The sequence below is a fragment of the Passer domesticus genome, chromosome 5, assembly GCF_036417665.1.
Source record: "Passer domesticus isolate bPasDom1 chromosome 5, bPasDom1.hap1, whole genome shotgun sequence".
Classification (NCBI taxonomy): Eukaryota; Metazoa; Chordata; class Aves; order Passeriformes; family Passeridae; genus Passer; species Passer domesticus.
Genome location: NC_087478.1, coordinates 54,176,017 through 54,189,499, shown reverse-complemented (window position 1 = coordinate 54,189,499; position 13,483 = coordinate 54,176,017). Strand labels below are relative to the sequence as shown.

General features: G+C 52.6%; 2 protein-coding genes across 2 annotated transcripts; both read left to right on the top strand.

Moving 5' to 3' along the window:
• Nucleotides 1-3,949: 3,949 nt before the first annotated feature.
• LOC135301447 (inositol 1,4,5-trisphosphate receptor-interacting protein-like 1) lies at nt 3,950-6,071 on the top strand. Its single transcript, XM_064421602.1, has 3 exons — nt 3,950-4,011; nt 4,397-4,533; nt 4,645-6,071. The coding sequence occupies exons 1-3, from the start codon at nt 3,950-3,952 to the stop codon at nt 6,069-6,071; spliced, it is 1,626 nt and encodes a 541-aa protein (XP_064277672.1).
• Nucleotides 6,072-11,015: 4,944 nt separating this feature from the next.
• Nucleotides 11,016-13,137, top strand: LOC135301446 (inositol 1,4,5-trisphosphate receptor-interacting protein-like 1). Its single transcript, XM_064421601.1, has 3 exons — nt 11,016-11,077; nt 11,463-11,599; nt 11,711-13,137. The coding sequence occupies exons 1-3, from the start codon at nt 11,016-11,018 to the stop codon at nt 13,135-13,137; spliced, it is 1,626 nt and encodes a 541-aa protein (XP_064277671.1).
• Nucleotides 13,138-13,483: the final 346 nt, after the last annotated feature.

Below are 13,483 nucleotides of genomic sequence, written 5' to 3'. Positions count from 1 at the left end.
CTCTATAGTTAGTGCATTGACGAGTAGCAACCTGGAAACTGCTTTGCTCTTGATTCAATAAACTACAATATTCCAGAACGTGGATGGTGCAAGACTTTATTGATCTTAAGCAGACCTGTAAACATGGTAAAAGTCAAAAAGTTGTGAAGCTGGGCTTGTGAAGAGTCTCCTTGAAGTCAGCCAAATATGCAGTGCTGCACTGGTTCTAATGAGAACCAAGAAATCAAGCCCAGCTGCCCCCGGCCCCAGTGATCACAGAATCACAGAGGAGCTTGCCTTGGAGGGGTCCTTAGAAATGGTCTTGTTGCAACCCTGCTGCCAAGGGCAGGGACACCTTGCACTAGGCCAGCTTGCTCCAAGCCGTGTGCGGCCTGGCGTGGAACACGGCCAGCGATGGGGCAGCCACAGCTGCTGTGGGCAGCGCGGGCCAGGGCCTCAGCAGCCTGAGAGGCGAGAATTTCTTGCACATCTCCAGCCCAAGCCTGCCCGCTGTCAGTGGGAAGCCACTGGGCCTGGTGCTGTCCCAGCAGGCCCTTGTCCACAGCCCCTCTCAGGTCTCTGCTGGGCCTAGCGCAGGGACTGAAAGGCCGCAGGAAGGTGCCCCCGCAGAAGGCCTTGGAGAGCACTGGGGCCAGGAGTGCCACCATGAGGGCAGCAAGCAGGGCCTGCTGTGGCCGTCAGGAAAGGAGGGCAGAGGACGGGCGCTGAGGCCCTGCCAGCTGGAGCTGGGAGCTCTGGAGTGCGGCTGGCAGAGAGCCGTGGGAGATCCGTGCAGCAGCAAGGACACGGGCTTCTAGGTGCGTGAGAAAGCAGAGAAGAGCTGGAGAATGGGCACTGAAGGAGAAGGGTGTCTCCCTGTGTGCAAAAACCTTCACACCACCAGCGGTTGGATCCAGGAAAGACACAGAGGAGTCCTGTAATGTTATTGGAGTAGAGGGAGAGGCCAAGGGACATTTCCCATGGCGTGTCTGGAATTGTTGAGACTCAGGACAAGGGCGAAGCTTCCTTTTTTATCCTAATTCCCAGGTGCATCACCCTCTTTCTTCTCCCACTGCCTGCGGTATTCGGAAGGAACAGACTGCCCGAATTGCCGACTCTATGGCCCCCTCTAATATTCTCCCTCCGTTTTATATATATTTGTAACACTGCAGAAGGGACAGGAAGGGAAGGGTAGGCGCTGGGGTCACCATCAATGTAAGGGGGTGTTCCAGCTGTCTAGAGCTTACTGATGGTGCTGATGGGGTTGAGCATTTTTGGGTAGGAAGCAGGGGGAAGGCCAGCAGCACCAGCCTGTGACTCTTCAAAGGCGGTTCATCACTGCAGTCTTTGGAGCTGTGCCTGTTTCTGCACAGAAAGATCAATGTATCTGGAACTGGTGACCCAAAATGCATCTTTCTACTGCAGAACATCTTGTAATTGTGCTGGGGAACTCAGAATGCCAGATGAGGGAATGTTTGAAAGGACCACTGGTGGTATCAATTGATCCAGGGCTGCTCCAGCCAGGTCTTCCCGCCGTGCACTACAAAGGATTGCGTTCCGATCAAGGTTCTTGACTGTCTCTGGGAGAGAGACTCCACCATCCCTGGGCAGTGTTTGGGATCAGATAATGGATGGTGTTTCTCCTTGTTCTTGCATGGGAAAACTTTAGGTCAGCATTGTACCTGCAACTGTGTTGCAGCTGACCTGATATTTTGTATATATAAAGGTCTAGATTTTTAATTTGTATCTATATAGATATATATATCCCCTGTATTCATATTATATGCAAGAAAGCATATCAATTAGCATATGTAAGAGTAAGATATAATAAAAACCAATTATATCAACAATACCAATGATGTAACTCTTATATCGTGATGATATATGATTAGAAACAGTCAAATATGTAATTTTGTTTAGAGAATACAATATAGCCAATATTTAGTGCCACTCTAAGTTGTGATATGTATTCATGCTCTTAGCACATTGATAGCTGGAAAGATTTTCATAAAAGAGATACATATGTAAGACACATAACTATTACATCTTCTTTATTGCATAGAAGAATGGTTTTTGACGTAGCAGTAAAGCCATAGATGGTGTCTCTGACTGCTGGGGACACACCATGATGCTCTATAGTTAGTGCATTGACGAGTAGCAACCTGGAAACTGCTTTGCTCTTGATTCAATAAACTACAATATTCCAGAACGTGGATGGTGCAAGACTTTATTGATCTTAAGCAGACCTGTAAACATGGTAAAAGTCAAAAAGTTGTGAAGCTGGGCTTGTGAAGAGTCTCCTTGAAGTCAGCCAAATATGCAGTGCTGCACTGGTTCTAATGAGAAATCAAGCCCAGCTGCCCCCGGCCCCAGTGATCACAGAATCACAGAGGAGCTTGCCTTGGAGGGGTCCTTAGAAATGGTCTTGTTGCAACCCTGCTGCCAAGGGCAGGGACACCTTGCACTAGGCCAGCTTGCTCCAAGCCGTGTGCGGCCTGGCGTGGAACACGGCCAGCGATGGGGCAGCCACAGCTGCTGTGGGCAGCGCGGGCCAGGGCCTCAGCAGCCTGAGAGGCGAGAATTTCTTGCACATCTCCAGCCCAAGCCTGCCCGCTGTCAGTGGGAAGCCACTGGGCCTGGTGCTGTCCCAGCAGGCCCTTGTCCACAGCCCCTCTCAGGTCTCTGCTGGGCCTAGCGCAGGGACTGAAAGGCCGCAGGAAGGTGCCCCCGCAGAAGGCCTTGGAGAGCACTGGGGCCAGGAGTGCCACCATGAAGGCAGCAAGCAGGGCCTGCTGTGGCCGTCAGGAAAGGAGGGCAGAGGACGGGCGCTGAGGCCCTGCCAGCTGGAGCTGGGAGCTCTGGAGTGCGGCTGGCAGAGAGCCGTGGGAGATCCGTGCAGCGGCAAGGACACGGGCTTCTAGGTGCGTGAGAAAGCAGAGAAGAGCTGGAGAATGGGCACTGAAGGAGAAGGGTGTCTCCCTGTGTGCAAAAACCTTCACACCACCAGCGGTTGGATCCAGGAAAGACACAGAGGAGTCCTGTAATGTTACTGGAGTAGAGGGAGAGGCCAAGGGACATTTCCCATGGCGTGTCTGGAATTGTTGAGACTCAGGACAAGGGCGAAGCTTCCTTTTTTATCCTAATTCCCAGGTGCATCACCCTCTTTCTTCTCCCACTGCCTGCGGTATTCGGAAGGTACAGACTGCCCGAATTGCCGACTCTATGGCCCCCGCTAATATGCTCCCTCCGTTTTATATATATTTGTAACACTGCAGAAGGGACAGGAAGGGAAGGGTAGGCGCTGGGGTCACCATCAATGTAAGGGGGGGTTCCAGCTGTCTAGAGCTTACTGATGGTGCTGATGGGGTTGAGCATTTTTGGGTAGGAAGCAGGGGGAAGGCCAGCAGCACCAGCCTGTGACTCTTCAAAGGCGGTTCATCACTGCAGTCTTTGGAGCTGTGCCTGTTTCTGCACAGAAAGATCAATGTATCTGGAACTGGTGACCCAAAATGCATCTTTCTACTGCAGAACATCTTGTAATTGTGCTGGGGAACTCTTTCTGGAGCAGAAGACATGAGTGCTCTCCCAGAGGCCTGGTACACAAGTGGTTGTGGGGAAGCAAGAGGATGCTGTCATGCTCATCCTTCAGAAAAGCAGCAAGCCTGAAACCAACTTGCACCTTTTATAGACTCAGAGATTTAACTGAAGCTCAGTGCGGAGTCAAGCTTTAGACCCCATGATCCTCAAGGGTGCCTTCCACCATGGATATCTGTGAGATTGCCAATGGAGGGCCGCTGATAAGAAAGACAAGAGAAAGACCAAGAGAAGTTCTTTGAAGAAGATTCACGGAAAGGCTGGCCCTGCCACCCCAGGGCCCCTCCAAGAGTCTGAGCTGGGGTGGGGACAAAGGGCGGGGCTGGGCTGGCTGTGGTGTACTGTGCCGTCCCTGACATCATTACGCCATGTCACAATGGGGGCAGCTACACAAGGCCCCAGCAAGGTAACGCTGGCCCTGTATTGCTTGGGCAAGCGGTGAGTGCACACGTGGGGCGGGGAGGCTGGGCTGGGGACAAGGGCTGGGGCAGAAATGCTGCACCCGGGGTTGGCTTTTCCCCCTGCATGCAGGGACAGCCCCTCATGGCAGAGCCTTGGGCAGGGCACCGTGCTGCTGCTGCTGTTGCTGCTGCTGCTGCTGCTGCTGCTGCTGCTGCTGCTGCAGCTGCTGGAGCAGCGGAACAGGCCTGGCTTCTTGCCAGCTCTCTGGGGTCCTGTCCTTCCTGCTCCCAGATCCTTGGGATTCCCGTCCCTGCTGTCCCCAATGCCAGCTGCCTCCCTCACAGCCTCTCTCAAGGCCTTCTCTCTCCATCCTCTTGCAGACCATGGATACCTGGGTATTGTGGCTCTTGCTCTTGCAAAGTGTAGTCCAGTACCCACAGCCCGTGGGTGATGGCTTGGACAAGGCGACACGTCTGCGAATGGAGGTGCGTGCCAAGCTCCAGGAAGAGGAGAGGATTCGTCTGGAGCGGGAGGTGGAGCAGCTGGCCCTGAAGCAGGGTGTCTGGGCCTGGGGAGATCTGCTCTGCCCTGCCTGGCAGCACTGGCACGTCTGGGCTCTTGCTGGGCTCCTGCTCCTTCTCTTGGCACTGTGGTATATGTGGAGGAAAGGGAGCCTGAGGAGACAGGAGCATGAAGAAGGAAGTGATGATGTATATGAAGAGGAAGTGGAAAATGTGGATGCAAACGAAGAAGGTGTCGGAAACGAAGAAGAAGGAGACAACGACGTGGATGGGGAGGAAAACAACAATGATGATGGCAATGCACAGGAAGCCGACAATGCTGCTGCAAATGAAGAAGGTGCTGCTGCAAATGAAGAAGGTGCTGCTGCAAATGAAGTTGGCAATGAGGCTGCAAATGCAGCAAACATCAATGATGTTGGAAATGAAGCGGAAGAATACCGTGATCGTGCCGATAACTTTGGAAGAATCATAATGGAGCGCATACAGTGGCCTGAGCAGGACCTGGAAAAAGGATGCGCGTGGACAACAACCTTGATGAAGCATTTTGCATATTACTTTCGACGGGTCTTGTCCGACAGTTTCTATCCAGTGCTGCATGGAGCTATCGGGGTGGGCAGTGCCTTCGAAGGTTGGAGTCCCCGTGAGCAGGATGTTGTGTACCAGGTGCTCATACCCATGACACCTCCCCGAGGACACAGCTTCCACCTAGAGCTGGGCACTGCAGGGCAGAGGCGCTTGAGGAACTTCCACATCCGCGTGCAGCAGGAGTGCACCTGCACGAGGGAGCAGCAGGATGACAACACGCTATGCTTCCTGCACCACCCTGAGGAGGAGCTGAGGGGGTGTCAGGATCCCAGCCTCCTCGATACCCTGTGCACGGGCTGCTACCTGGATGTGCAGAAAACTGCTCGCTGGTTCTACCAGCTGGTGAAAGCAATCTGGCCGGCTTTGCCTCAGTCACACCAATGGCATTTAGTGCTGCTGCCCTCCAGACGCTCCTGCCGGTTCAAGGTGACCAATGGCACAGAAAGCTACCAGATTGAGATGCTGTTTGGGGTGCGGCAAGGCAACTCAGATGTCTTTGCAAGCAGTCAGCCTAGGCAAGCCCACACCTCAAGCACAATCTGGCCGGAGAGCTACGCCGTGGCCGAGATGAAGTTCTTCAGGTACATCGCCAGGCGGGCTCCCCCTGACAGCTTGCACCTGAAATGCCTGCAATTCTTCACTCGTCTTCAGCTGGGCTTAGGCTTCTCCACCTACACCATGAAGACCATCGTCATGCACATCCTGAGCGTCTTACCCGTGTCACAGTGGCGCAGGAGACATTTTGTGAGGCGGCTGATGGATATCAGCGAGAGTCTGCGCACGTGTGTGGAAGTGAGACGCCTCAATCACTTCATTGTGGGCAACCAGAGGCTTCCTGAGGGGATCCATTTGCCCCCAGAGGTCCTAATGGCCGGGTCGTGCAATCTCTTCCATGACCTGGTGATGGATCCGGTTGCCCACTCCCAGGCCATGAGCCAGTACGTGGATCTGCACCAGTGGTTCAAACGGATCCTTAAAAATGAACAGTGAAGGAGCTGCTCCTGCACAGAGCTGTGCTTGTGAGGCTCACACGTGGTGGCAGAGAACAGCTCTCAGTAAACGGGAAAAGAGGCTACGATGTGGGCTACAGAGGGGGAAGGGAAAACGCTGCGTAGCAGCACTATGCCCTCAACAGCAGCAGTGTCGTCTCATCATTTCTCCCCAGCACTGCATCCAGTGATGACCAGGCTGGCTACAAAGATCAAGGACCACGCAAGAGGAAAATGCTGTTATTTTCCCACCTCCTTCTTTGAGTCCATTTTGCCTCTGAGAGCTTCACCTTGTGCAAAGATGCTGATCTCAGAATGCCAGATGAGGGAATGTTTGAAAGGACCACTGGTGGTATCAACTGATCCAGGGCTGCTCCAGCCAGGTCTTCCCGCCGTGCACTACAAAGGATTGCGTTCCGATCAAGGTTCTTGACTGTCTCTGGGAGAGAGACTCCACCATCCCTGGGCAGTGTTTGGGATCAGATAATGGACGCTGTTTCTCCTTGTTCTCGCATGGGAAAACATTAGGTCAACGTTGTACCTGCAACTGTGTTGCAGCTGACCTGATATTTTGTATATATAAAGGTCTAGATTTTTAGTTTGTGTATATATATATATATATATATATATATATATATATATCCCCTCTATTCATATTATATTCAAGAAAGCGTAACAATTACCATATGTAAGAGTAAAATATAATAAAATCAAATAATATCAACAATACTGATTATGTAACTCTTATATCATGATGAGATTAGAAACAGTCAAATATGTAATTTTGTTTAGAGAATACAATATAGCCAATATTTAGTGTCACTCTAAGTTGTGATATGTATTCATGCTCTTAGCACATTGATAGCTGGAAAGATTTTCATAAAAGAGATACATATGTAAGACACATAACTATTACATCTTCTTTATTGCATAGAAGAATGGTTTTTGACGTAGCAGTAAAGCCATAGATGGTGTCTCTGACTGCTGGGGACACACCATGATGCTCTATAGTTAGTGCATTGACGAGTAGCAACCTGGAAACTGCTTTGCTCTTGATTCAATAAACTACAATATTCCAGAACGTGGATGGTGCAAGACTTTATTGATCTTAAGCAGACCTGTAAACATGGTAAAAGTCAAAAAGTTGTGAAGCTGGGCTTGTGAAGAGTCTCCTTGAAGTCAGCCAAATATGCAGTGCTGCACTGGTTCTAATGAGAAATCAAGCCCAGCTGCCCCCGGCCCCAGTGATCACAGAATCACAGAGGAGCTTGCCTTGGAGGGGTCCTTAGAAATGGTCTTGTTGCAACCCTGCTGCCAAGGGCAGGGACACCTTGCACTAGGCCAGCTTGCTCCAAGCCGTGTGCGGCCTGGCGTGGAACACGGCCAGCGATGGGGCAGCCACAGCTGCTGTGGGCAGCGCGGGCCAGGGCCTCAGCAGCCTGAGAGGCGAGAATTTCTTGCACATCTCCAGCCCAAGCCTGCCCGCTGTCAGTGGGAAGCCACTGGGCCTGGTGCTGTCCCAGCAGGCCCTTGTCCACAGCCCCTCTCAGGTCTCTGCTGGGCCTAGCGCAGGGACTGAAAGGCCGCAGGAAGGTGCCCCCGCAGAAGGCCTTGGAGAGCACTGGGGCCAGGAGTGCCACCATGAGGGCAGCAAGCAGGGCCTGCTGTGGCCGTCAGGAAAGGAGGGCAGAGGACGGGCGCTGAGGCCCTGCCAGCTGGAGCTGGGAGCTCTGGAGTGCGGCTGGCAGAGAGCCGTGGGAGATCCGTGCAGCAGCAAGGACACGGGCTTCTAGGTGCGTGAGAAAGCAGAGAAGAGCTGGAGAATGGGCACTGAAGGAGAAGGGTGTCTCCCTGTGTGCAAAAACCTTCACACCACCAGCCGTTGGATCCAGGAAAGACACAGAGGAGTCCTGTAATGTTATTGGAGTAGAGGGAGAGGCCAAGGGACATTTCCCATGGCGTGTCTGGAATTGTTGAGACTCAGGACAAGGGCGAAGCTTCCTTTTTTATCCTAATTCCCAGGTGCATCACCCTCTTTCTTCTCCCACTGCCTGCGGTATTCGGAAGGAACAGACTGCCCGAATTGCCGACTCTATGGCCCCCTCTAATATTCTCCCTCCGTTTTATATATATTTGTAACACTGCAGAAGGGACAGGAAGGGAAGGGTAGGCGCTGGGGTCACCATCAATGTAAGGGGGTGTTCCAGCTGTCTAGAGCTTACTGATGGTGCTGATGGGGTTGAGCATTTTTGGGTAGGAAGCAGGGGGAAGGCCAGCAGCACCAGCCTGTGACTCTTCAAAGGCGGTTCATCACTGCAGTCTTTGGAGCTGTGCCTGTTTCTGCACAGAAAGATCAATGTATCTGGAACTGGTGACCCAAAATGCATCTTTCTACTGCAGAACATCTTGTAATTGTGCTGGGGAACTCAGAATGCCAGATGAGGGAATGTTTGAAAGGACCACTGGTGGTATCAATTGATCCAGGGCTGCTCCAGCCAGGTCTTCCCGCCGTGCACTACAAAGGATTGCGTTCCGATCAAGGTTCTTGACTGTCTCTGGGAGAGAGACTCCACCATCCCTGGGCAGTGTTTGGGATCAGATAATGGATGGTGTTTCTCCTTGTTCTTGCATGGGAAAACTTTAGGTCAGCATTGTACCTGCAACTGTGTTGCAGCTGACCTGATATTTTGTATATATAAAGGTCTAGATTTTTAATTTGTATCTATATAGATATATATATCCCCTGTATTCATATTATATGCAAGAAAGCTTATCAATTAGCATATGTAAGAGTAAGATATAATAAAAACCAATTATATCAACAATACCAATGATGTAACTCTTATATCGTGATGATATATGATTAGAAACAGTCAAATATGTAATTTTGTTTAGCGAATACAATATAGCCAATATTTAGTGCCACTCTAAGTTGTGATATGTATTCATGCTCTTAGCACATTGATAGCTGGAAAGATTTTCATAAAAGAGATACATATGTAAGACACATAACTATTACATCTTCTTTATTGCATAGAAGAATGGTTTTTGACGTAGCAGTAAAGCCATAGATGGTGTCTCTGACTGCTGGGGACACACCATGATGCTCTATAGTTAGTGCATTGACGAGTAGCAACCTGGAAACTGCTTTGCTCTTGATTCAATAAACTACAATATTCCAGAACGTGGATGGTGCAAGACTTTATTGATCTTAAGCAGACCTGTAAACATGGTAAAAGTCAAAAAGTTGTGAAGCTGGGCTTGTGAAGAGTCTCCTTGAAGTCAGCCAAATATGCAGTGCTGCACTGGTTCTAATGAGAAATCAAGCCCAGCTGCCCCCGGCCCCAGTGATCACAGAATCACAGAGGAGCTTGCCTTGGAGGGGTCCTTAGAAATGGTCTTGTTGCAACCCTGCTGCCAAGGGCAGGGACACCTTGCACTAGGCCAGCTTGCTCCAAGCCGTGTGCGGCCTGGCGTGGAACACGGCCAGCGATGGGGCAGCCACAGCTGCTGTGGGCAGCGCGGGCCAGGGCCTCAGCAGCCTGAGAGGCGAGAATTTCTTGCACATCTCCAGCCCAAGCCTGCCCGCTGTCAGTGGGAAGCCACTGGGCCTGGTGCTGTCCCAGCAGGCCCTTGTCCACAGCCCCTCTCAGGTCTCTGCTGGGCCTAGCGCAGGGACTGAAAGGCCGCAGGAAGGTGCCCCCGCAGAAGGCCTTGGAGAGCACTGGGGCCAGGAGTGCCACCATGAAGGCAGCAAGCAGGGCCTGCTGTGGCCGTCAGGAAAGGAGGGCAGAGGACGGGCGCTGAGGCCCTGCCAGCTGGAGCTGGGAGCTCTGGAGTGCGGCTGGCAGAGAGCCGTGGGAGATCCGTGCAGCGGCAAGGACACGGGCTTCTAGGTGCGTGAGAAAGCAGAGAAGAGCTGGAGAATGGGCACTGAAGGAGAAGGGTGTCTCCCTGTGTGCAAAAACCTTCACACCACCAGCGGTTGGATCCAGGAAAGACACAGAGGAGTCCTGTAATGTTACTGGAGTAGAGGGAGAGGCCAAGGGACATTTCCCATGGCGTGTCTGGAATTGTTGAGACTCAGGACAAGGGCGAAGCTTCCTTTTTTATCCTAATTCCCAGGTGCATCACCCTCTTTCTTCTCCCACTGCCTGCGGTATTCGGAAGGTACAGACTGCCCGAATTGCCGACTCTATGGCCCCCGCTAATATGCTCCCTCCGTTTTATATATATTTGTAACACTGCAGAAGGGACAGGAAGGGAAGGGTAGGCGCTGGGGTCACCATCAATGTAAGGGGGGGTTCCAGCTGTCTAGAGCTTACTGATGGTGCTGATGGGGTTGAGCATTTTTGGGTAGGAAGCAGGGGGAAGGCCAGCAGCACCAGCCTGTGACTCTTCAAAGGCGGTTCATCACTGCAGTCTTTGGAGCTGTGCCTGTTTCTGCACAGAAAGATCAATGTATCTGGAACTGGTGACCCAAAATGCATCTTTCTACTGCAGAACATCTTGTAATTGTGCTGGGGAACTCTTTCTGGAGCAGAAGACATGAGTGCTCTCCCAGAGGCCTGGTACACAAGTGGTTGTGGGGAAGCAAGAGGATGCTGTCATGCTCATCCTTCAGAAAAGCAGCAAGCCTGAAACCAACTTGCACCTTTTATAGACTCAGAGATTTAACTGAAGCTCAGTGCGGAGTCAAGCTTTAGACCCCATGATCCTCAAGGGTGCCTTCCACCATGGATATCTGTGAGATTGCCAATGGAGGGCCGCTGATAAGAAAGACAAGAGAAAGACCAAGAGAAGTTCTTTGAAGAAGATTCACGGAAAGGCTGGCCCTGCCACCCCAGGGCCCCTCCAAGAGTCTGAGCTGGGGTGGGGACAAAGGGCGGGGCTGGGCTGGCTGTGGTGTACTGTGCCGTCCCTGACATCATTACGCCATGTCACAATGGGGGCAGCTACACAAGGCCCCAGCAAGGTAACGCTGGCCCTGTATTGCTTGGGCAAGCGGTGAGTGCACACGTGGGGCGGGGAGGCTGGGCTGGGGACAAGGGCTGGGGCAGAAATGCTGCACCCGGGGTTGGCTTTTCCCCCTGCATGCAGGGACAGCCCCTCATGGCAGAGCCTTGGGCAGGGCACCGTGCTGCTGCTGCTGTTGCTGCTGCTGCTGCTGCTGCTGCTGCTGCTGCTGCTGCAGCTGCTGGAGCAGCGGAACAGGCCTGGCTTCTTGCCAGCTCTCTGGGGTCCTGTCCTTCCTGCTCCCAGATCCTTGGGATTCCCGTCCCTGCTGTCCCCAATGCCAGCTGCCTCCCTCACAGCCTCTCTCAAGGCCTTCTCTCTCCATCCTCTTGCAGACCATGGATACCTGGGTATTGTGGCTCTTGCTCTTGCAAAGTGTAGTCCAGTACCCACAGCCCGTGGGTGATGGCTTGGACAAGGCGACACGTCTGCGAATGGAGGTGCGTGCCAAGCTCCAGGAAGAGGAGAGGATTCGTCTGGAGCGGGAGGTGGAGCAGCTGGCCCTGAAGCAGGGTGTCTGGGCCTGGGGAGATCTGCTCTGCCCTGCCTGGCAGCACTGGCACGTCTGGGCTCTTGCTGGGCTCCTGCTCCTTCTCTTGGCACTGTGGTATATGTGGAGGAAAGGGAGCCTGAGGAGACAGGAGCATGAAGAAGGAAGTGATGATGTATATGAAGAGGAAGTGGAAAATGTGGATGCAAACGAAGAAGGTGTCGGAAACGAAGAAGAAGGAGACAACGACGTGGATGGGGAGGAAAACAACAATGATGATGGCAATGCACAGGAAGCCGACAATGCTGCTGCAAATGAAGAAGGTGCTGCTGCAAATGAAGAAGGTGCTGCTGCAAATGAAGTTGGCAATGAGGCTGCAAATGCAGCAAACATCAATGATGTTGGAAATGAAGCGGAAGAATACCGTGATCGTGCCGATAACTTTGGAAGAATCATAATGGAGCGCATACAGTGGCCTGAGCAGGACCTGGAAAAAGGATGCGCGTGGACAACAACCTTGATGAAGCATTTTGCATATTACTTTCGACGGGTCTTGTCCGACAGTTTCTATCCAGTGCTGCATGGAGCTATCGGGGTGGGCAGTGCCTTCGAAGGTTGGAGTCCCCGTGAGCAGGATGTTGTGTACCAGGTGCTCATACCCATGACACCTCCCCGAGGACACAGCTTCCACCTAGAGCTGGGCACTGCAGGGCAGAGGCGCTTGAGGAACTTCCACATCCGCGTGCAGCAGGAGTGCACCTGCACGAGGGAGCAGCAGGATGACAACACGCTATGCTTCCTGCACCACCCTGAGGAGGAGCTGAGGGGGTGTCAGGATCCCAGCCTCCTCGATACCCTGTGCACGGGCTGCTACCTGGATGTGCAGAAAACTGCTCGCTGGTTCTACCAGCTGGTGAAAGCAATCTGGCCGGCTTTGCCTCAGTCACACCAATGGCATTTAGTGCTGCTGCCCTCCAGACGCTCCTGCCGGTTCAAGGTGACCAATGGCACAGAAAGCTACCAGATTGAGATGCTGTTTGGGGTGCGGCAAGGCAACTCAGATGTCTTTGCAAGCAGTCAGCCTAGGCAAGCCCACACCTCAAGCACAATCTGGCCGGAGAGCTACGCCGTGGCCGAGATGAAGTTCTTCAGGTACATCGCCAGGCGGGCTCCCCCTGACAGCTTGCACCTGAAATGCCTGCAATTCTTCACTCGTCTTCAGCTGGGCTTAGGCTTCTCCACCTACACCATGAAGACCATCGTCATGCACATCCTGAGCGTCTTACCCGTGTCACAGTGGCGCAGGAGACATTTTGTGAGGCGGCTGATGGATATCAGCGAGAGTCTGCGCACGTGTGTGGAAGTGAGACGCCTCAATCACTTCATTGTGGGCAACCAGAGGCTTCCTGAGGGGATCCATTTGCCCCCAGAGGTCCTAATGGCCGGGTCGTGCAATCTCTTCCATGACCTGGTGATGGATCCGGTTGCCCACTCCCAGGCCATGAGCCAGTACGTGGATCTGCACCAGTGGTTCAAACGGATCCTTAAAAATGAACAGTGAAGGAGCTGCTCCTGCACAGAGCTGTGCTTGTGAGGCTCACACGTGGTGGCAGAGAACAGCTCTCAGTAAACGGGAAAAGAGGCTACGATGTGGGCTACAGAGGGGGAAGGGAAAACGCTGCGTAGCAGCACTATGCCCTCAACAGCAGCAGTGTCGTCTCATCATTTCTCCCCAGCACTGCATCCAGTGATGACCAGGCTGGCTACAAAGATCAAGGACCACGCAAGAGGAAAATGCTGTTATTTTCCCACCTCCTTCTTTGAGTCCATTTTGCCTCTGAGAGCTTCACCTTGTGCAAAGATGCTGATCTCAGAATGCCAGATGAGGGAATGTTTGAAAGGACCAC

What these genes read in the sequence shown, in the direction of transcription:
- LOC135301447 (XM_064421602.1), top strand. Translation starts at nt 3,950, where the DNA reads ATGGGGGCAGCTACACAAGGCCCCAGCAAGGTAACGCTGGCCCTGTAT. An exon ending in CTGTATTGCTTGGGCAAGCG is followed by an intron (nt 4,012 to 4,396) that starts GTGAGTGCACAC and finishes GCTCTTGCAAAG; the next exon opens with TGTAGTCCAGTACCCACAGC. An exon ending in GCAGCTGGCCCTGAAGCAGG is followed by an intron (nt 4,534 to 4,644) that starts GTGTCTGGGCCT and finishes TGTGGAGGAAAG; the next exon opens with GGAGCCTGAGGAGACAGGAG.
- LOC135301446 (XM_064421601.1), top strand. Translation starts at nt 11,016, where the DNA reads ATGGGGGCAGCTACACAAGGCCCCAGCAAGGTAACGCTGGCCCTGTAT. An exon ending in CTGTATTGCTTGGGCAAGCG is followed by an intron (nt 11,078 to 11,462) that starts GTGAGTGCACAC and finishes GCTCTTGCAAAG; the next exon opens with TGTAGTCCAGTACCCACAGC. An exon ending in GCAGCTGGCCCTGAAGCAGG is followed by an intron (nt 11,600 to 11,710) that starts GTGTCTGGGCCT and finishes TGTGGAGGAAAG; the next exon opens with GGAGCCTGAGGAGACAGGAG.